The following is a 23690-nucleotide window of genomic DNA, read 5'->3' as shown; positions in this document are numbered from 1 at the left end:
GTATGAGTCTCACACAGGTTTGACTAAACTCACTGTGAACTTCCAGAGACCGAGTGCTTCTGATCACAGCTGATTACTGCAGCAACTAACTGAGCCGCTTACCACCACAGTAATGCAGATATAAAGAAGGGATAATAAACGAGTTCTTTAGTGTGGTTACCTTTGGTTGGGATGATTTTGGGTGTTCTGGTGTCTGAGATTTCTCTGTCATGAAATGTTTCAATGCTAGAACATAAATATTTTAAATATGCAACACCTGGAAGCGAAGGTCATTTATTAGCTTAATGAAGCTCAACTGTGTCCAGTGTTTGAATCAAACTCATGACCAAGTTACTCGTTCTGTGGTGCAGTTTATTTAATCATTTCTCTGAAAGGTTCTGCTTGATGGATTGAATGGGATACTAGAAATTATATACATTTTTGATTTCACTTAATTTTTTTATATTTCGTTTTATTTTATTCTAATTTGTTTATTAATTTGCAATTTTATTTTGACTCTGCTCGATTTCATTTCTTTAATTAAATTTTGTTTAATTTTATTCTAAGTTATTTATTCTTTTTTATTTAATGACATTTTTATATTTTAATCTGTTTTATTCTATTCTGTTTTTCATTTTTTTATTTATTTTTTTGGGGTTTGATTTGATTCTATTCTATTTTGAATTTAATTATTTTATTATTTTTTTTTTATTATTTATTCTATTAAGAGGTTTAATTTAAAAAAAATATTATTTATTTATTTTTTTTATGTTAAATTTTTACTCCATTAAATTTGTTCTTTAATTTCTTGTTTCCTTTTCTTCTGTACACTGCACATGTGTCTGCTGTTAAAAGAAACCATGAACCTGCTTCACACTGGACAGTCTAATTGTTTAGCCATCGTCATGGCAACTATTCAAGAACATCAGGTGCAACTTTTCCCAGTAAACTGAGTGACATTAATGATGCTTTTCCTCTATTAGCAGTCGGCAATGTCCTTTCAGATTGATTTTCATTTCAGTAAAAGAACATGTTATATCCGTCCGTATTCAGAGCAAGAAAACATGAATGCTGCTTTCCTCCTGACTCAATGCTACAGTGTTGTGGGTGGCTGCTAAGGGTTTGCTATGCACTTACAAGGGTTTTTTCTGTGGCATTGCTACGTTGTTGATAAAGTCCGAATGGTTGACAAAACCTTGTTAAGTAGTTGATTAGTGATGCTTGGCTTATCAAACACCACTAAAAATGACCTATTCATTCTGGACGTGCCACAAGATGGCACTCTATCAGCAGTTTTTAAGAGTTTCATTTGTGTGGTAAAATCATACTAATATCATAAGATCATGATTAGAACCCAGCTGCTGACAGAATCTGTGTGTGTTTGGTATAGGGCAATAGAAACCGTTTTATAGGAACACCACTAAAACCAGCACAGCTAAATGTATTGGTACTGTTCATTTATTGATGATTGTGACCCTTTCGCTGAAGTTTTAGTTTGTTGTTGAGCATAAAGATGATGTTTGTTCCCAGTATCTGAACATCTGGCCTGGTAATACCCTTTACCAAATCCATAAATCTTGAATCTTCATTCCATTTGGGTTTGTTTAGAAACAGAGCATCTACAAACAGATTGCCACACTATTCCCATTTTTGAGATTTATGAGTATGATGTTATTTTTGGGATTGACAGACAAACCAGTAATCCCCCATAATCCCACAGGGTTGCCCTTGACTGAAACACTTGCCATGCATTTTGGAAGTAATATTTTCAGTTTTAAATATTTCATTTTTACACTTTCTTATATATATATATATATATATTTAAAAAAATTAAAAACATTTCTTAAAAGCCCCCCCCCCCCCATTTTTGATATTGTAATAATGCCTTCATATTTTAAAATATCAGAGAGGAAAAATATGCGCTGTAATTTTACCTCTTTGTGGTATTTTTAGATTAATACATATATATATATATATATATATATATATATATATGTTTTTGTTTTAAATCACAATGTTTTTTTTTTTTTTTAGATTTTTACATTGCTTTAATATTTACTTTTTTATCGTTTATTATTTTTCTGATCCAATTTTTCTCCTTTTCCTCAGAGAAAACCCCTCAAGCTGTTCTTAAAGGATATGAATGTCAAATCATGAGTTTGAGGACCTCAGCTGACCCCATACTGTCCTAGTTCTGAATTTACCACATTATCCTCATTTTACGGTAGCATTTTGCAGGCTTTTTAGATGTTTCATGCATGCTCATATACTTTGAGATTGAGTTTTGGCTGCAAGGATATTCAATAGTATACTGCATGTTCCCAAAGAAGTCTCAAAGCATGCTGGGTAAGCTCTTAATGTGGTTTCCTGCTCTGTTCCAAATCGGCCCTGCAGAGGTTGTGTTGAAGTGGGCGTCTGGTTTCGTGGGCTCTTCCTCTGTAAGACACAAGTTCATCTCTTTGTAGGAGTGAAGTCAGCTTTAAAGCCAGAAGCAGGAGATGAAATTAGAACCGGTGTGAGTTTCCACAAGCTTTATGATGCTTTATTCTCGACTGAAAACAAGTTTAATGTCAGTTTCTAATCACAGACATCACATGAAACATTGCCTCTATTCCCAGTTAGATGCCTAGAGAGGTGAGTTTTTTTTTTTAAAGGAATTGTGACTTATTCTAGGCAGCAGCATAAATGCATCCTTTCCAGTGAAGGAAATCCCAGAATGCATCTTGAGCTCAGAATTCATAATATTCATGCATAATACATGCACCACATGCCATCATATATAATCTCATTATTATATATAGTATACTGTGTTTTTCTGCTATGATCTGCTATCAAGAAGTGATGAATGTCTGTGCAATAATAGCATCGTTTTTACTAGTGACGTCATACAGTCACCACCAGGGGGCGTACATGTCAATATTTATGAAGTTCAGACTTCATCAAACTCTTGTTAAAATGAAATAAACTAAATTTTGGCTTGGACTTGCAAATTCACTACAAGTGTTTTAATGTGGAAAGTCCTAATTTTCGAAGTTCAATTTGGCCTTAGTTTAGACCACCTAGTTTTACACACAAAATACTAAAAAGAGTGACAGAAAATGTTGTTAGAGTGAAGAACGACAGTATTTAAATATGTTTAATAAAACCAAGACTCAAATGCGCCCAGCGAACCAAATAAGTAAACCGAATCCAAACGCTATATGTAAATTTGTAAATTATTATTTGTTGTTGTGATATGTATTATTGTTGTGGAAACAGCTGAATTTCTGATGGACATTTAGACAAAACGCGACTGCTAAAATTATAAGAGATGATCATTTATTTAAATAAACAACCTTTTTCTTTCGCATCGAATCAAATGAATTGGTGAATCGTTTTTGAACGAACGAACGGATTCAGTACATTCAATCCAACTTTTAAACGGTACTCGATCGTAGATTATAATTATTATTTGTTGCTATTATCATTATTGTTGTGGAAAATATGTATTGTTTACCTCGGCTGACGCAGAAAATACAACAACAGTGAAGTATGATGGACATTAACACTAAAATGCAACTCATAACTTTTCAAAACATTCTAATTTATATAAAGAACTACAGTATTTAAATAGTTTTATACAAATGAGTCAATACACACATCGAACTAAATAACTTGGTGAATCATTTTCGAACGAACCGTTTTCGAACGAACCGATTCAATACGATGATTTCGACCTATACGCTAATTTAGAAATATTGTATTAAGTTGTTTGTTCTTATTATTAGCCTATTATTAGTAGCGTTTTATAGTAGTGGCTTGTCATTGAAAACAGCTCGTTGTGTAAACTACACTTATAAAAAATAGTAAAGAGATAAAGCTTCAGTCATGTTCCTGAAAATGGACTTAGATTAGTTCTAGCATATGCACTTTCCTAGAAAAGCGCGATACTCATTTCAGAAAGAGAGTATTCTCTGTGGACAGTGATGTAAATAGAGACCATCGGGTAAACAGAGACTGGAGGGGTAAATAGTTCTGTCTCTTTAAATCGATGTCAAAGCCGATTAGCGCTGATCTCGGTCGTGATTCTGTTGTACCGTCTGTTCACTGCATCTATTTTTGTTTTACGTAGCTGTGCGCAGTTCAGAAACATTATGTATTAATATATGTTAACCTTATCACTTTCTGAAGTGTACTTTCGCTTGTTTTGTTACTCGCGCACTCCTTTAGGATATCGCTGTGCGTAATTACGCGTCTGGAATCTCCTTTACGCACAGCATCAGCGCGTTCGGCTGGACTATAGATCATCATCTCTGGCTGATGTGTGTTTGGAGGAGGAGGATGATGGGTTCAGTGTGACAGTCAGAGCTGTAAGATGCAGAAGAGCGTGCGTTATAATGAAGGACACGCGCTTTTTCTGTCCATGGTCGCGCGTAAAGAGGGAATCAAACGCGGGTTCTTGAGTAAAAAAGCCGCAGAAAACAACCGCTGGACCGAAAAGTACTTCGCGCTGTACCAGAATGTTCTGTTTTACTTTGAGAACGAGCAGAGCACCAGACCATCAGGGATTTATTTGCTGGAGGGATGCACCTGCGAGAGGATCCCGGCTCCCAAAGTGTCCACCGTTGGGAAAGAGAGTTCAGATAAACAGCAGGTAACTTATGATCTGACCTCGGTTTCACTCCACATTTCATCCGTGGTTTAATAATTACTAGCTGTCTATACCAAAGCCACATTTCAGGTGCAAGTGTGCCAATTTTGGAGGAAGTTGGTTTCTAAACAAAGCACATGTTGGTGTCTGTTGTGAGTTTGAGAGGGTCATATTGAACAATGTGCACAGGGGTCTACATTTGTTTTTATATTACATAGATTGAATTTAAAATTTGAGTTTGAAGCAGTGTTATTTTGTTTCTGTTCTTATTTTTCTATTTTGGTTTAATATTTTTGCCATTTGTGTTTGTCATTTTTATTAGTTGCTGTTTTTTACATTTTTATTCTAATACATTTAGTGTAATATTTTTGCTTTATTTTGACAATTTGCAGAAATAAAATAAGTTTCTGCTTTTTCATTGTCATGAAAGTTGAGGATCCAAGTGCAGTGTTTTTTGATTGGTATCCAGAAATAGACAGAAGGTCAGATACAAGGGTGATCAGTCCAAACAATAACAACAGGGCAAAGAGTATCCAAAAGACAAGCAGGTAAATAAAACCAGCAACCAAGACACAGGACAACCATGAAACAAGGCTTGGAATTGGAGTACATACAAGACTAAGCAATGAACGGCAATAAGAACCAGACTTTTATTGTGTGAGCTAACAAGGCACAGGTGCAAACAATAAGTGCTGATGAATGTGTGCAAAGAATTATGGGAAATGCAGTACAGGATAGTGCACTGTGATGATTGCTGCATGGTGATTGTGACATTTATGTTTTATTTTTAATATAGAATATTAAAAAAGCATAATTAAACTTTTTGTTAACATTTTTTTCCATGTAACATTTTTAATGGTTTTAGTTTGTGAAATATAGTAACCTTAGTTTCAAGTACAAAATTAATTAAACGTCCTAATAAAAAAAAAAAAATACAGATTTATGAAACCAACATAATAAACCACTGCTCTAGTTCCTCTAATTAGCCTTATGACAACTTCCTATGTTCCTTGTTTCCTATGTGTTAGTGTAAAGATGTTAAAACCAGCAATAGCAGCCCATATATTGCAATCAAACATGAAGGCTTTTAAATGAGCGTATATAAGTGAGTAAATGCCTGTGTGCTGATATTGTGGCTTCAAATGAGAGTTTTGAGGTTTTCATCAGCAAACCGAATACAAATGAGTTCTGAAATAAAATATTGTCAGTGTGCAGACTTAAAAAGTTCTATTGCGTATATACATTTTAGTAGTTATGCTCAGCTCCGAATTATTTAATGGGTTAGACACTTGTAGGTGGAATCTTTATTAGTCACAGAGGGCTTTATCAAGCAAAATTATTAATTCACTGATATTTGGCTATTTTGAAATGTATCATCAGCCTGAAAATTTTTATGGCATTTTAACAGAAGTTTCTTCCCGCTTGTTTTAGTTTCTGTTATTAAATTATATTTTATACTATATTATACATACTATATGTTAATAATTATATTGGACAGCCACCCAGCTTTTTCAGTAGTCACAGAAAGGTCATGGGAATTCTCTGGTCAAGAGGTTTGGGAATCAGTATTTTTACATCCCTGGAAGCAAGCCTGCATTTAAACAGACATGTGCTGCGGTCACTGCTCATGTTAAGCAGCATCTTGCAGATTAAACACTCATCTTCTGCATATGAAGCAGATATATTCTGATCCCCGGCCATTTACTGGGACCACACGAGACACGTTTTGTTGTCGCCTGTTGTCCGTTCATTGGCCTTAACCTGAGTTTCTTAACATTCTGATGATCTTCTTTTTAAATAATGCTCAAATTATGTGATTTAAAAATGTGTTTAAATTCTTTAACAAAGCACTAAAGCATTCAAACATCTTATGGAGATGCAAGTTATGGAGAAAGAACTGCAGTGGAAAATCGTAAAAATAAATGTGTTTATTAAAATGAGTGTGCGGTCATATATTTTTATTCATAAAATGTGATTATCATCAAAATAAAGTTTGATATTTAAGTTAAATTACTGTAGGGATGAATTATTTTTATTTATCTACATTTTAAAGCATTTATTTATTTAGAATTTTAATAATAAAAAAACTTAATTCTATTAGTTTAAATAAACACTTTTGACAGTTACAAATAAACAGAAAACTAAAATGTCTTTACAATCTAATAAAAAATATAACAATACATATGTGGTAAAAAAGGATGAGCTGTCCTCATCATTATCATCATTTATTTATTTATTTTAGGCTGAATTATGAATTAGAATTACCATAGCTTAACCATAAAACAGAAAGTTTGTCATTTTGTAAATAAATCTGTATTTATGTACAGTTTCTAACTTAAGCTACCCCCTTAAGAGAGGTTTTGTCAGATTTAGCTAAGTAAAATCTCTTCTGTTATGTTATAGCAGATGTTGCTGCCCCCTCCACACACACACACACACACACACACACTTCTCTGAGATTATCAGATTTCTAATCTGAAACACGTTCTACACACGGATCGTGTGTGTGTGGACGCAAACTGTGAGACCTTATTCATTTTGTTTTATTTTACGTTTTGTACGTTTAGTGTAGTTTTTTTCTTTTACAATTGCCTATGTTTTTACTAACATAATTAAAAAATACATTTACTTTATGTTTTTGAAAGAAGTCTCTTCTGCTCATGGAAGCTATATTTATTGGATTAAAAATATAGTAGAAATTGCGAAATATTATTACAATTTAAAATATCTGTTTTCTATGTGAGTATCTGTTAAAATGTAATTTATTTCTGTGATGTGCAGCATATATTATATTAATATATGTTTTTCAAACATTTACCAGTAGTGTTTGATTTTTTACACCCACTTACATAATTATTTTCAATTCTTTATCATTGCACATGAATTTGGTATTACTGGAAAAAAAATTATATTGGTATATGTTAAAGTCAAGCGTGTTTGGATTTGCTTTTACTCAATGTGGACGCGTTAAACATCAAAGGGCTTCAAAGTACTTCAACATAATTAAAAAGCAAATGCTGTTTGCGCTTTGATTTCTGGGCCAACTCAATTAAATAAGCTTTTGTGATGTGCAAACTAACCTGTGTATTTATAAAACAGTCGTTTATTGATGGGAAAAAAAGAAAATCTTCTGCATGAAATGCCTGCTTTTAGTTTGGAATTAAATTATCATTAATTATGGTAATGTTTTTAATGTGATGGTTTGGCGGTTTTTGATATAAGCCAATCCAGTTTGAGCTATTGTGATATAAAGTGCTCATAACTGTATTATCTGATTGGTGGATATTTCCTGGCTGTGTAGCTTTAGGTTCATCTTCCTCTTTGAACTTACATGATAAAGATTCGGATGCGAAGGAAATGTGCTTGACACAACCATCAGCGTGCCACTGACTTGTGTTACGATGAAAATCATGACTGAAGTTATGTTGAAGTGCCACTGTATGCTTGCAGCTCTTACACATCACCAGCTTTTTAAGTGGAGTTCTGTTCACTTTAAAGTCAGCATAAAAGTCACCTAATTTACTTTTTAGATCACTCACTATCATAAAACATTGCAAATGATGTGATAAAGTAAGTCTGCTTGCCTTCTGAGACTTTATATAAATAATATATATATATATAATTGTACTGTTAAAAAATGTGGGGTTGATAAAATTCCACAAATGCTCAACAAGGCAGCATTTATTTGAAACCATAAAAACAGTATTTTTTTAAATATTATCAACTGTTCTCCATGTGAATGCATTTTAAAATGTAATTTATTCCTTTGATCAAAACTCCAGTCTTCAGTGTCACATGATCCTTGACCCTGCTGCTCAAGAAACATTTATTATTATTAATGTTGAAAACAGTTATTTTAGATATACTTTTTTTTTCCAAACCGTAATGTTTTTTTTTTCATATTCTTTGCATACAAAAACAAAAAAAGCATTTTGAATTGAAAATATAAGTATTTTCTTATGTTATAAATATATTGACTTTGACTGTTGATCCATTTTCTGCATCATTGCTGAATAAAAATATTTATTTGTTAAAATAAAATAAAAGTTTTCAGCTTTAAATCTTTAACTTTAATCTTTGGAGCATTAGTGGATATCAGAAAGTTTTAAATATTTTAAGTAATATGTTTAAAATATATTTTAAGCTGTTGTTAATCACTGTAACTAGTTTTATTTAGTATGTTTTATATTTGTGTCAGTTGTTTAATGTTCTGATTTGATCATATTTATTGCAATAAGAAGAAAATGAAATCCTTATGTATAAAAGACTGGAAAAATAGAAGCTGTAACTATTAATTCCTAATGCATAAAATCTTTTCCAGACCACTTTTAAAAATAAAATGAATTTTAAATGTAAAATGTATATATATATATATATATATATATATATATATATATATATATATATATATATATATATATATATATATATATATATATATATATATATATATAATTTTTTTTTTTTTGTATGATTATTAAATGTTAAAATGCATTAGAATGCCATTGCATGTTGATTTTGTTATATTTCCAGGCTTCTCACAGATGTAGTTTCCCAGGATTCTTGCCGTTTCATGAGCTCTGCTGACCGTAAACACATGTGCAACACAGAGCATGGTTCCCGTCTAAGAATAGCAGCCCTTCTGGCATCGTGTTTCTCTCAGACACAGTTATCTGAATAAAAAAGTCTGCAGTGCATGACTTCGAAAGGACAATCTGTGTGCATTTACATGTGCGTGACCCAAGAAAGCATGCATTTAGGGCTTCTAGCAAAAATTATGCAAACGAGTCCGATACGAATGTGAATTCTGACACGTCAGTGAGCTTTGTTATTGTAATCGGATGCATACAGCTGATTTTAATGCCATTCAGTGGGAGATGATAGTTCTGTGGGTCGCTGAAAGTGAAACAGAATCCGATGTATTTGTGGGATGGCCGTGTCTATTGTTATCTTTCGGTTTAAACAAGGCCTGAGGCTGAGGACAACGCATTAAAGACAGAGGAGAAGCTCTACCGCTTACATAACCACACACACACACACACACACACACACACACACACCAGCCGTGCATCATGAGAACACAAACGAGCCCTTAAGCCTACGTCCTATAAAACACACTTTGCTCCGTCTCTTATTTGAGGGTGAAACTATCCAGGTCATATTTCTATCCATGAACAAATGAAAATAAACTCTGTAGTGAAAATCATTTTCCTTATTCAAAAATGATTCAGTTTGCACAGGTTTTGGAATTGATTGACCATAGGCCTCTTTGATCTGCAGCTCAGATTTATTAATGAAAAAAGACTGAATTATTGGGTAATATTGGCAATATTCATTCAAAAACTGAGAGCTGCATTAGACAAGATCAAAGTGGTCTATGATCAATCAGTTGCAAAAATAAATACAAAACCTGCACTAATTGAAAGTGTACAAGTCGACCGAAAGATTTGGTAACAATTGTTTTTAATTTTTAATTTTACTCACAAACCTATTTCAGTTCTTACATTAACCCCAGTTTGACAAACCCTGGTTTAATGTAGTGTTTAATGCATTTTATGATGTTGATTACATTTTTTATGCTTTCATTGTCTTTGTTTTTTTTTATATGAATATGGTATTTTCTTCTGTAAAAGTTTGATTAAAGTATTCTAAAAAGTAGTCGAATTACATTAGCTGAAATGAGTACGTACTACAGTTTTTCGTCATGTAATAATCTGTAATCAGTAACAGCTGTAATCAGCATTTTTGGGAAAAATGACTTGAACACAGAATGAGAGTTTTCCCTTCCAGACATGATCTATTCATATTTTTCCACTGTGCTTTGGCGATGCGCTTGGTGTTTTATTATATTACCTTCTTTTGATCGGCTGTTTCACATGCAGCTTCATGATTCAAGGTGAAATTCCTCAGCAGCACATCTACAGTTATATCCATTTAATGAGTGCATGCAAGTTAATGCTGGAAGCATCTCTATTTAGGTCAGAACTGTTTTAATGCTGCTCACAATGAGTCAAATTCAATATGAATGCTGAATGCTGATTTGTGGCCTGCACGCTGATGTTTCATTTCTCATCTTTTTCAGTATTACTTCCTGGTGATTTTCGGCCACGATGGGCAGAAACCTCTGGAGCTGCGGACAGAAGAGGATGGAGATTGTAATGAGTGGGTGGAGGCCATTCATCAGGCCAGGTACAATAGAAGACAAAACACTCGACGTCTTTGCAGAACATTATGTGATTCTGCTGAGTCTTGTTATAGCTGTTAGCAATTGCGAATGGAGACTTTTGCTGAAGTCTCAGATATTTCTCCTAAGAAAAAATACCTCACCAGTCCCACACCAGGATTATTATAATTTACTAAAAATAAAACTGTTTAAAAAAATTCTACTTTTTATATGGAATAACTGTTAACTCTAGCTCTAATGTGTGTGTGTGTATATATATATATATATATATATATATATATATATATATATTTTTTTTTTTTTTTTTATTACATTTTTTTGTTTTTGTTTTTTAGTTAAACTTGAAGTACTAAAATAAAAATAAAAATTTATATTATATTAAATTAGTTATATTAAATTACTAAAATAAAAAATAAAAATTTACATTACTTGAAATAATCCTTAACTGAAATAATGAAATATAAAAATTTATAATAATTTAAAATGATAATTTCTCTGTTTTACTTAGTTTTCTTTCAAGTACTTCAATAACTTTAGATCGGATTAGATTACATTAGATTCAACTTTATTAACTTTATTAAAGTTTTTATTATACTGTATAACTTTATTATTACCTTTATTATAACTTAATTATTCTGAATGAAGAGGTTGCAATGAATGAACTAACTAAATCTTAAAAAGCTTTAGAAAATAAAGCTGAAACAAAAAAAAAATGCAAATTAAACGTAAAAAAATAAGAAAAAATGACAAAAACACAAAAAAAAACAGCCAAACCTTTTAACAAAAATTAAAGTGAAAAAATAAGGAAATTATATATGAAAATCTATTATTTATCTATATTTATATTATATTATATATGAAATCTAATTCAAAATATTAACAAAGTCTTGATCTTTATATTAAACAATTAACCAAATTATTTAATATTTAAATTGAAGATAACTTAAGAACTTGATTGTTTTTTTCTGGATTGGGTTTCAAACCAAGAACATTCAAGCTAATAGATATTAGAGAAATGATGCATCCCATTGCATATACATTGATATGAGCTAGAAAAGCATGCAAAATGATTTCTGTTAGTGTCTCACATTTCACACATTTCTACATCACTGATGAGTTTCAGGGCCTTTATGATGGAGGAGAAAATAATGCAGAATGCAAATGATAAAATGCAACTCACAATATACTGTAAGCATGCATAGTGAGGATAGTGAGGTTTATTTGACATTTTAAGTGAAGAAAACACGTCCTGTAGGTTTTTTAGTGCATTGCATTCAGACACAGTATTTCACTGCATGTTCATCTCACACTTGATCACATTAGACAGATGCAACATCTTCAAAGGCCATAAACAAAACTACATAAGGTAAAATTCAATTCAAAACAGACCAGATTAAATAAGACTTTTGAGTGGCTCATTGATGCATTCAGCACTCAAGAGTTTTTCTTTGTAAATGTTTCACTGACAGTTATTCAGACCTCATCATCGAGCGGGAAGTTCTCATGCAGAAATACATCCATCTGGTGCAGATCATGGAGACGGAAAAGGTGGCGGCAAATCAGCTGCGGACACAACTGGAAGACCAGGATACAGAGATCGAGAGACTGAAGGCAGAGGTCTGTTCATCTTCATCGGTTCTATTCAGGGTTGCCAGATCCCAGAACAAATTTAAACTACAAATCCCACCCATAAGGAATTACAACTTTTTTTCCATCATCCAATCACAGTCGATAGACATTTCATTTACCGTATTGTTTTGTTACTTAAAATGTTTTAAAGCACTTTGCATGATAAATTGCATAAAATGTGAAGTATAGATTTTAATAACACATTTTAACATTACATCATGTGATATACTGACATAGCTATCCATAAAACTTTAAAAATTTTCTCAGAATTGTGAGATATAAACTTGAAATTGCAAAAAAAAAAAAAAAAAAAGGCATTTGCTTTTTTATATATACTTTTTTTTTATTCTAAGAAAAGAATCCAACCCAGAAGCAACTGAAAATGAATGAAAACTAGCCTAGTTTTTAAGCGTCCAATCACAGTTGACAGCTGCTGGATACCCATAAAGGGACTTAAAATACATTTTTATAATTTTTTTTTTAGTTAATTTATTTTACATTTCTTATGTATATATACATGTTAGGATTGCCTGAATGCACTGTAAGTCGCTTTGGATAAAAGCATCTGCTAAATGCATGAATTAAATTTGATTTAATACATATATATATATCCATGCAACCTTTACTTTGTCACATGAGAGCAAATGCATGTCAAGGTTCAATACACGTTAGTAAAATGATCCATCTTCATATTATTTGTTTACAATTAAACCTGTTTGGTGCTCACGATGCATGATAAAATTAGAAGAAAAAAAAAACATCATTTTAATGTCAAAGCATTCTCAAAATTGTTCAAAAGTCCAATTGTGCAGGAAAACCCTGGCAGCCTTGCCTTGTGTGCATTCACTGTTATCTGTGTTTCAGATTCTTGTTCTGAATAAAACGAAAGAGCGAATGTTGCCCTTTCAGTCCAATCTAGAGGAAGAAGATCCAGATATCAAGAAAATCAAGAAGGTAAAAGATCGTCTACATACATTTGTTCACACTTCTATATCCTCTTCATTCACACAATAATCTTTGCTATTGTTTTTAGCATAAGTGCAGTCATTGGGGCGTCTCCGTTGCGTGTTTTCTCCCAGGTGCAAAGCTTCATGCGTGGTTGGCTGTGCAGAAGGAAGTGGAAGATCATCGTGCAGGACTACATCTGCTCACCTCACGCCGAGAGCATGAGAAAGAGAAACCAGATCGTCTTTAACATGGTGGAGGCCGAGACGGAGTACGTGCTCCAGCTCTCCATCCTGGTCAACTGCTTCCTGCGGCCGCTCAGGATGGCGGCCAGCTCCAAAAAACCCCCCATTAGTCACGACGACGTCAGCAGCATCTTCCTCAATAGGTATATTTAATGTTCTGATGGACAACTTTAATTAATCGAGCGCCTGCTGGAAAAATGTGGAAGCTTGTTTCCACCTCAAAAAAAAAAAAAAAAAGTAACTGCGATTATTTATCTCACTATTCAGACTTTTTTTTTCTTGCAATTAATATCTTACTATTCAGATTTTTTGTTTCCACCACAAAATAAATAATTTATATTGCATGATAAATATCTCACAGTTCTGACTTTTTTTTCTCAGAATTACAACTTTACATCTTTTGTTTAGTTTCCAACACATAATTAAAAAATGAAAACAGTATTTGCAATAGTTTTTTTTTTTTCATTGTTAAAATGTTAAAAAAATCTAAACAGTCTGCACATAAATCATTATAATACACTACATTATTACTATTAATATTATTATCATTATATATATATATATATACCAACAAATTCCTTGGTGAAAGAAGCTGATTCTGATTCTGATTACACAGTATTTTAGATTGTTTACTTTTTTGCAAGCTGTTGACAAACACAAATAAATGTTTAATATATGCAACTATCATATGATTAAAATATGCAATTATATGCAATTTTTTTTTGAAAGCGTAATATGTTTTTTAGTAATGAATGCACCACGCATTTCTCTTTTTTGCTGTTTTTAAGTGAGACGATAATGTTTCTCCATGAGATATTCCATCAAGGCTTGAAGGCTCGGATAGCCAACTGGCCAACATTAGTTTTAGGTGAGTTTGTTTAAGCTGCATTTTATATTTAATTCAGATTAAATTATTAGATTTTTTCGCACATTCATTCATAATATAAAGTGCAGTGCAATGTTTTTGGAGTCTCCACATATAGAACAAAAATGAACATAAGAATAATTCTCTCATCTAATAATTCACACAAGTCAGAATAGAGACAAATGAAATCTGTTATTTGACTTCACTTCAGTGCTCACATGTCACACATCTTATGTCACGTTTCAGCGGATCTCTTCGACATCTTGCTGCCGATGCTGAACATTTATCAGGAGTTTGTGCGAAACCATCAGTACAGTCTGCAGGTTCTGGCCAACTGTAAACAGAACCGGGACTTTGACAAGCTTCTGAAGCAGTACGAAGCAAACGCCGCCTGTGAGGGCCGGATGCTGGAAACCTTCCTCACATACCCTATGTTTCAGGTGAACCGCTGACCTCTGACCTTTTGAGCAAGGAGCGTGAGAACAAACAGTAGTGACACTAGCAACACTACGCATTGCATTTCATTTAAACATTTCCATTATTATTATTAGATTCCACGATACATCATCACCCTTCATGAGCTCCTCGCACACACGCCTCATGAACACGTGGAGCGCAAGAGTCTGGAATTTGCCAAATCCAAACTTGAGGAACTGTCCAAGTGAGTAAAAGCTAAAAAAAAAAAACTTAATAATAAAAAATTAAAAATTAAATGTATGATATACATTTTGTTATCTTAAAAAACACCTCACATTAAAATAATATAGAATATATTATAAAAATCGAATTATTTAGTTTGTTTTAAAATCTGTATTTAAAATGTATATGTATTATTTAAAATTCCTATAATCGCTCTTAATTACCGTATTTTCCGGACTATAAGTCACACTTTTTTTCATAGTTTGGCTGGTCCTGCGACTTATAGTCAGGTGCGACTTATTTATCAAAATTAATTTGACATGAACCGAGAGAAATGAACTAAGAGAAAACATTACCATCTCCAGCCGCTAGAGGGCGCTCTATGCTGCTCAGTGCTGCTGTAGTCTACACTGAAGACATAGAGCGCCCTCTCGTGGCTGGAGACGGTAATGTTTTCTCTTGGTTCTAAATAAATGCCACTTATAGTCCAGTGCGACTTGTATATGTTTTTTTCCTCGTCATGATGTATTTTTGGACTGATGCGACTTATACTCAGGTGCGACTTATAGTCCGAAAAATACGGTAATTCTTTACCGGCTTTTAAAATCATACTTATTAAAGCAGTAAGATGCTGTGAAATGATATCAGATGTCAACCACTAAACCTGTGGTTATTCTATTAAAAAAAAAATTATGCTTTTAAATGCAAACAAGGCTTTTGAATTGTATTTTTAATATTCACGTGACCACGGCTTTCTCTCAAGCCTAGAATGTGTCATGATTCTGTAGCCTTTTTGATTTGAAATACACTTAAAATCAATTGAATGTGTACATGAGATGATGCAGCTGTTTTTGTGTTTATTCTCAGAATGATGCACGATGAAGTGAGTGACACAGAAAACATCCGTAAGAATCTGGCGATCGAGCGAATGATCGTGGAGGGCTGTGATATCCTGCTGGACACCAGCCAGACGTTTGTACGGCAGGGTGAGACACGCTTCACCGCAGTCATTCATTTGTGTTTGACTGCTGGACGTCCTCGTCACATGACCTTCTACCCCAATACTTCATCTAGTGATTTCCTTCCTGTTTGTTTCTCTGTTTTGCAACATTACTAGTGCCATTCTCTACCAACGGATCCACAGTAACTGTTTTTATTTATTTGCTTTGTTTTTATTTATTATTAATTACTGATTACTATTTAACATGTAATGGAAAAGAATACCATTTTTATGGGTTACATGTTCACTTTTTAAAATGTACCTAAAATATGCATCTGTTCAGTTTTAAATGTTAAACATATACATTTATAAAAAAAAAAATTATTTATAATTTATTTAAAATTTATTTAAAAAAAAAAGTATTATGTATTTTAAATGTAATGTAAATATTAAAATGTAATATTTTCAATTTCAAATTATATATATTATTTTATATATATTCATTTCTATTTCAGTTTCAAGTAATTTTGTTATATGCTGTTATGTTTGTTAATGTAGTTGTTTTAAATATAATTCTGTTTAGCTTTTTATTTATTTTATTTTGGATTTGGTAATTTTAGTGTTTCAACTTAATTTATTTAATTTCTAATTTTCTTTATTTTTATTTAAATTCAGATTTATTATTTTATAAAAACACACATATTTGTTATAAAAAAACATTTTATATATATGGTGTTTATTTGAAATATAAAGAATAAATATAATAATAAAACATAAATAATAAATAATCAAAATAAATAAAATAATAAATAAAAAAAATTCTTTATTCTGAAAAGTAACATATATAAAAACATACTTATAAAATAAAATATATAAAATATTTCTGTTAAAATAAAAATGTAATTGTTTAAAATGCATTGTTTATTGTATTTCATTATTGTTTGCTATTTAAAACTAAAGTTGCGCATCTTAAGTGGAGTCAGTCAGTAGTTGTGTGTGATTGTTTCAGCTCTACACAAACACTGATCTCATTCAGCTCTGCTCCACACTGACAGCAAGGTGTGAAATGTGCTCTAATGAGATCTAATGTGCCATTTTAATGCATCTTGTCTCATAGAGGAGCGTCTCTGGGTGAGACAGCGCTGCCCTCTCTCCCTGAAACACTGTCTTTAATGTTCTCCTTCCTCTGGGTACTGAGCTGATGTGTGTGTGTGTGTGTGTGTGTGTGTGTGTGTGTCCTGTAGGCTCTCTGATTCAGCTGCCCTCCGTGGAGAAGGGTAAACTGAGTAAGGTGCGTCTGGGTTCACTGTCGCTCAGGAAAGAAGGCGAACGCCAGTGTTTTCTGTTCACCAAACACTTCCTCATCTGCACACGCACCTCCGGCGGCAAACTGCACCTGCTCAAAGTGAGTCGAGTCCTTCTGAAGATAATAACAGCTCAGCAAGTGAAAAAATCAAAGTGATGCTTTGAGTTTCTCAAAGGAATAGTTCATCCAAAAAACGATATATATATATATATATGTGTGTGTGTGTATATGTATGTATGTATGTATATATATATATGTGTATGTATGTAAATATTACATTTAAATATTATTCAAATGTAGCTTTATTGTTAAATATTTTTTTAAATAAACATGCATTATTTAAAACATGAAATATAAATATTATTAAATAAAATATTATTAAATTAAATAAAATTATTTACTATAGACCTGTATTATTTATTTCAAATCAATAATATTTCTTTATTTAATATTATTAAAACATTTAAATAAATACTTGTTTAAAATTTACTTTATAATAAAAAGTATATTTAAATATGCATATTTATTTTAAATTATTATTTTAAATTATATTATTCATTATATTAACTGTATGTTCCTGTGTGTGTGTGTGTGTATATATAAAATAATTAAAACATATTTTTATCATATATAGTGACATTGTACACATATATATTTATATATATATATATATATATATATATATATATATATATATATATTATAAAAATATGTTTTAATTATTTTAGAAAATATATATTTTATAAATATGTATTCTTTTAAATTAATATCATTTCTTTATTTAAATAAATAAAAAATAAAAAATATGCTCCTGCTCAAAGTGATTCGAGTCACCCTGAAAATAACTACAGCTCAGCAATTAAAGGAATCAAAGTGATTTTAACTTCTTAAAGAATTTGTTCACCCTAAAATATTCTCATAATTTAATCACCATCATGTTGTCCCTACCCCACTTTTTTTTCTTTCTTTTTTAATTTACAGTATTGATCACCGTTCACCTTCATTGAGAAGCTCAGTTCATTACTTTAACCGTTTCAAAGCATAAAATAACTTAAAGTATCTTTCCTCAAAACCACAGCAAGGAGGCACGCTGTCTCTGATAGAGTGCACGCTCATCGAGGAGCTGGACGCCAGTGATGAAGACTGTGAGTGGGACTTCAGACAGCTTTATTAATACCATCAATCCTAGTCCTACCAACATGAAGCTAACTATCAATGAAGTCGATGTAGTGAGGTTTGATTCTCCATCTCCTCAGATAATGCTGCTGGTCAGGGGCTCAGTCACCTGGAGTTTAAAATAGTGGTGGAACCTGCTGATGGTCCGTCATTTTCAGTGGTTCTGCTCGCGCCGTCTCGACAGGAGAAAGCAGCCTGGACCAGCGACATGAGCCAGGTACAATCTGCACAATACGTGCAACACAGTGTGTGCATGTGTAGAACAAACCGCAGACAGCTTTTCTACGAATATCACAACTCATACGAAGCAAAAATGCACGAGAAATGAAGTTTATTCAAAAGCAGAGATTCAGTCAAACATGAAAGAGCAGAAGTTCATGTTTTGTAGCTAGAAATCAACATGCATGAAATGCACAAGAGCGAGAAGTTTCCATCATATTTGCATTGTCATAAATAGATTCACTGACTTTACGGTAAAGTTTTTGCATACTATTTTTAGTATGAACAGTCTTTTATACACTCTGCACTTTGGATGAACCGGTATGCAAATTGGGGTTAATACTGGTAGCTGTTTTGGTCTTTTTGTTTCTCTATGTATCTATACTGTTACACCCTTCAGATGAACTCTTTCATTTAATTTTATAGAAACAATCTGAATAGGAAAAATAAGACCTGATGTTATATGCTTCCAGTCTCGGCCTAATCAGACAAAAACTGATCATTCACAATAATGATAATGATTGTTAACTCGTATATTGTGCGCTCTCCTAGTTTGATCATTTTGATGAAATATTATTGCATTTGCTTCTGTGTGAGAGTGAAGTCACTGCATTCTGTTTTTCTTTTCACACATTTTTATGTCATTTAGTGCATCGACAACATTCGCTGCAATGGCTTGATGACCAGCGTGTTTGAGGACAACTCCAAAGTCACTGTGCCACACATGATCAAGTAAAACACTCACTCCAGTGTTATTTTATATATATATATATATATATATATATATATATATATATATATATATATATATATATATATATATATATATATATATATATATATATATATATATATATATATATTTTTTTTTTTTTTTTTTTTTTTTTTTTATATACATCTACATTTTCAGTCATTTTGTTATCTGCTTTAGTCAATTTTTTAGGGTTTTAGCTTTTTTATTTTTAGTTTAGTTTTAGTAACTTTCATGTTTCAATTTAATTTTTAATTTTCTTTATTTTTATTTGAATTCTGATTTATTTATTAATAGAAATACATATATTTGTTATAAAAACATGTTATTTTATTTAAACATGCATGTACTTAACAAAAATATTTTCATTTTAAATTCATATTTATTTACACTTATAAACACACACACACACACACACACACACACACACACACACACACACATATATATATATATATATATATATATATATGAAAAAATTAACAAACTAGTTAAAATGTTATTTTAATTATTTAAAATAAAGATATTTGTAAATACAGTAAAAACATAGTTATTTTAAAATGAATCATATTTTTATTAAAAATGTGACAAATATAAAAACAAAATGTATATTAAAAATATAAAAAAATATTTTATTTGCTTAAAATAGAAATCTATTTAAAAACACACACATATATATGTATACATTTTTTTTTCTTAGCTGCCAAGACATCATTCTTAATTTTCATTATAATTTAAGCTTTTTATCTAATATTCATATTTTATTTCATTTCAGCATAATTCCAATTTACAAAAAAAAAAATAATAATAATTTGTTTAAATTTTAGTTTACAGTAACAGCACAGAAATCGCATAGATGAATTCAACATAAATAGTAAACAGTTAAATAATCTGCTCGTTCATATCTGCAGGTCTGACGCCCGACTGCACAAGGACGATGTGGACATCTGCTTCAGTAAGACACTGAACTCCTGCAAGGTGCCACAGATCCGTTACGCCAGCGTGGACAGACTCCTGGAACGACTGACCGACCTGCGCTTCCTGTCCATCGACTTCCTCAACACCTTCCTCCACACCTACCGCATCTTCACCACCGCTGCTGTCGTGATGGACAAACTGGCCGACATCTACAAGAAACCCTTCACGTCGATACCTGTCAGGTTAGAGAACCACACACTCTAGCAGCCTTTAGGGTTTTTTCTCATTCAGTGCAAAGGAATTGCAAAAAGTATTTATTTAATCGTTGTTTTTCTTTGAATTGTTTTGTTTGACTGTCACACATTCAAAACATGTTCTTCATCCTTTTTTTGAATGCCAGTCATCACTCTTCATTTGAAGCTCATTTTGAGTTTGTAAGCTGCCAGGTTTGGAATCACTAGGATTTTTTTTTTTTTACTCTGCAAGAATTTATTAAACTGACCAGAAATGAATCAATAATAATAATAATAATTATTATTGTTTTTTTTCAAACTGGAGTAATACCTGCTAAAAAAACAAAAAAACAAAAAAAAAACTAATAAAGAAATTCAGGTATTTGTGATGTTTTCCATTAATAATAATAATAATCAAATAATTAATATTAGAATAGATAGAGCATTGTCATGAGAGACAATAAAACACAATGTATCATATGTTATAATGGTTTTTTATTTATTATTAATATTTAATATTTATTATTAATATTTATTCTGAAAATATAAAATCTTACTGACCACAAATTATTGAATGGTAATTAATTAATGTAATATTAGGTGTGCGACTAAGAATCATTTCTGATATTCAGTTAATATTTGAATTATTTCTTGATCAGTTTTCAATTGTATGCAAACACAAACGAGATTTTCTGCATTTTACTGAAAAACCATGTTATTCAATGTTACGCCCAATTTAAAACATGCAAACTGACGGCATAAAAAAAAAATGTAATCCTGCAGAATATGTGCAAGAAAGGTTAAAATATATAAAACATAAACACATAAACTTATTTTCTTTCATTATGGATGAGACAAAACCATAATTTCTTCAGCTGCACATAAATGTTATACTTTGGCTCCATCTGTGTGAGTGTGAATCCTCCTGTTCCTCCCTCACTGTCACTCGCAGGGTTCAGTATCATTCGTCCGACCGTTTGTCCATCACCTCCATCTGTCCAGACTACAGCCTGAAGATCACAAGGCTAGCGCTGGACCAGTCCAAGTAACTCATCACCCGTCTCTCCCTCTGTCCCCTTTGGTTTTTCATGGGGACTTTTCCCTCGTGTCCTTTTCAGACTTTATTTTCCTTCATATTCATTCTTATTAGCAGTAAATCAGCTTTGTTGTCATAATGTAGTTTTTCGTGCTTGTTTTCCACCCTCTTTCTGATCCTTAAGAGGTATGCAGGTTGTATGTGCTACTGTACCTTTAAAGACTTATATACAGTCATGTGAAAAAGAAAAGACACTCTTGGTTTTCCCTTCCCAAATTAATAGCAGCAACAATTGCTCCTCTAAGATCATTACTGACGTCTTTCCTCTTTGGCGTTGAGTTAACAAACACCTGAAGGTTGCAAAACTTAAAGGTGATCAATGAATCATGATAAATAATGACACGTTGTGATATATCATGTGTTGTTGTTCATATTAAATATTGAGACGTGCCAAGGACCAGATGATTTTTTTTTATCATGTCCTGATACTGAAACACCAACCTTTGTTTTTCACATGACTGTGTGTAAATGAGCTCTGTTGGGATGATAGATGAATAATAGATGGATCTGGTTGTGCACTGCATTTATTTACTCGTTTCCATCTTACGCTGATGGATCAGGTCCCTTGAGCTTTTCTTCGCCACCAACCAAGGCACCTGGAGTGGAGAGCACTTGAACAACAAATCCCCTCGGCTCTCTCGCAAGTTCTCCTCTCCTCCGCCCGTCTCCATCCCCTCGCGCACCTCTTCCCCCATCCACTCCCGCAAGCTGTCGCTCAGCTCTCCTGTGAGCTCTAAGGGAGGAGCGTTGGATCTGTCGACGGCATCTTTCTCTGCGGCCGGCAGCCCGACGTCTCCCTACAACCCCGTCATCACCTCCCCTCCACCCACCTGCACCAAAGCCCCTCTGGACCTCAGTCGGGGCCCCAGCTCTCCAGAGCTCAGCCCCTCCACCCCAGAGGAGAGCGGGGAGCTGCCTCGTATAGACGCCTTCTGTGGGAAGCTGCGACGGAGTATTCGACGAGGTGAGTGTTGTGGGTGCGCTAATGGATAGAAAATCAGATGTGTGACCCTGGAGCACTAAAGCGGTCTTGAGTCGCTGGGGTATATTTGTATGCACTGTATGCGTCAAAATGATCGATTTTTCTTTTATGCCAAAAATCATTAGGATATCAGGTAAAGATCGAGTTCCATGAAGATATTTAGTAAGTTTTTCACCATAAATATATTAAAGCGTAATTTTTGTTTAGTAATATGCATTGCTAAGAACTTCATTTGGACAACTTTTAAGGCGATGTTTAGATTTCTTTGCTACCTCAGATTCCAAATTTTCAAATAGTTGTATCTCGGCCAATCATAACAAAACATGCATCTATGGAAAGATGATTTATTCATCTTTATGGACCTTGCTTTGTGCACCGGGGCACAGTCATGCTGGGCCTTTTTTCAAACAGTTCCCACAAAGTTGGAAGCAAAACATTATCCAAAATGTCTTGATATGCTGCACATTAAGATTTCCCTTTACTGGAATTAAGGGGCCTAGCCCAATCTCTGAAAAAACACCCCATACCTTTATTCCTCCTCCTCTAAATACCTGACAATTGGCACGGTGCATTCAGACAGGTAATGTTTTCCTGGCATCCGCCAAACCCAGACTTATCATGACTTATTGCAACGACCCATGTTTTCACAAGTGTTTGAAAAAAGAAGACTGCATGGCTAGGTGCTTGATTTTATACACCAGTGGCAATGAGTCAGATTTAAACACCTTAATTTCAGTTATTAAGAGGTGTATCCCAATATTTTTTGTCCATATAGTCAAGATAGATGCATGGCTGATGTTGTATGATGTTCCTGACAGCTGTACTGGAGTCAGTATCAATGGATAAGTTCATTCCTGAGACGCCCACGTCCAGTGATTCTGGAGACATGTCTCCATGCCTTTCACCGTCCACCCCCCGACACCTCCGCTACAGACCACCTACAGGTACTGCTC

At 32.9% G+C, this 23690-nt stretch overlaps 1 protein-coding gene across 3 annotated transcripts in view; it reads left to right on the top strand.

Annotated features, from left to right (window-relative positions):
* Positions 1 to 3955: 3955 nt before the first annotated feature.
* rasgrf2a (Ras protein-specific guanine nucleotide-releasing factor 2a) overlaps positions 3956 to 23690 on the top strand; it is a 31649-nt gene continuing 11914 nt past the window's right edge. For 2 of the 3 annotated variants that reach the window (XM_026220490.1, XM_026220489.1), the window contains exons 1-17: positions 3956 to 4612; positions 10692 to 10798; positions 12263 to 12410; positions 13287 to 13376; positions 13502 to 13755; positions 14401 to 14480; positions 14724 to 14917; positions 15029 to 15138; positions 15984 to 16102; positions 17301 to 17461; positions 18441 to 18507; positions 18619 to 18755; positions 19407 to 19489; positions 20420 to 20668; positions 21612 to 21704; positions 22316 to 22719; positions 23556 to 23681. In XM_026220490.1, coding sequence (XP_026076275.1) covers positions 4334 to 4612; positions 10692 to 10798; positions 12263 to 12410; positions 13287 to 13376; positions 13502 to 13755; positions 14401 to 14480; positions 14724 to 14917; positions 15029 to 15138; positions 15984 to 16102; positions 17301 to 17461; positions 18441 to 18507; positions 18619 to 18755; positions 19407 to 19489; positions 20420 to 20668; positions 21612 to 21704; positions 22316 to 22719; positions 23556 to 23681 — 2701 coding nt within the window. In that variant the 5' untranslated portion in view covers positions 3956 to 4333. The remainder of the gene's footprint in view (positions 4613 to 10691; positions 10799 to 12262; positions 12411 to 13286; positions 13377 to 13501; positions 13756 to 14400; positions 14481 to 14723; positions 14918 to 15028; positions 15139 to 15983; positions 16103 to 17300; positions 17462 to 18440; positions 18508 to 18618; positions 18756 to 19406; positions 19490 to 20419; positions 20669 to 21611; positions 21705 to 22315; positions 22720 to 23555; positions 23682 to 23690) is intronic. The other variant, XM_026220491.1, reaches the window with a different exon arrangement.

The sequence above is a fragment of the Carassius auratus genome, chromosome 35 (assembly GCF_003368295.1).
Source record: "Carassius auratus strain Wakin chromosome 35, ASM336829v1, whole genome shotgun sequence".
Classification (NCBI taxonomy): Eukaryota; Metazoa; Chordata; class Actinopteri; order Cypriniformes; family Cyprinidae; genus Carassius; species Carassius auratus.
The sequence above is the reverse complement of the archived record's forward strand: the minus strand, read 5'-3'. Positions and strand labels throughout refer to the sequence as shown.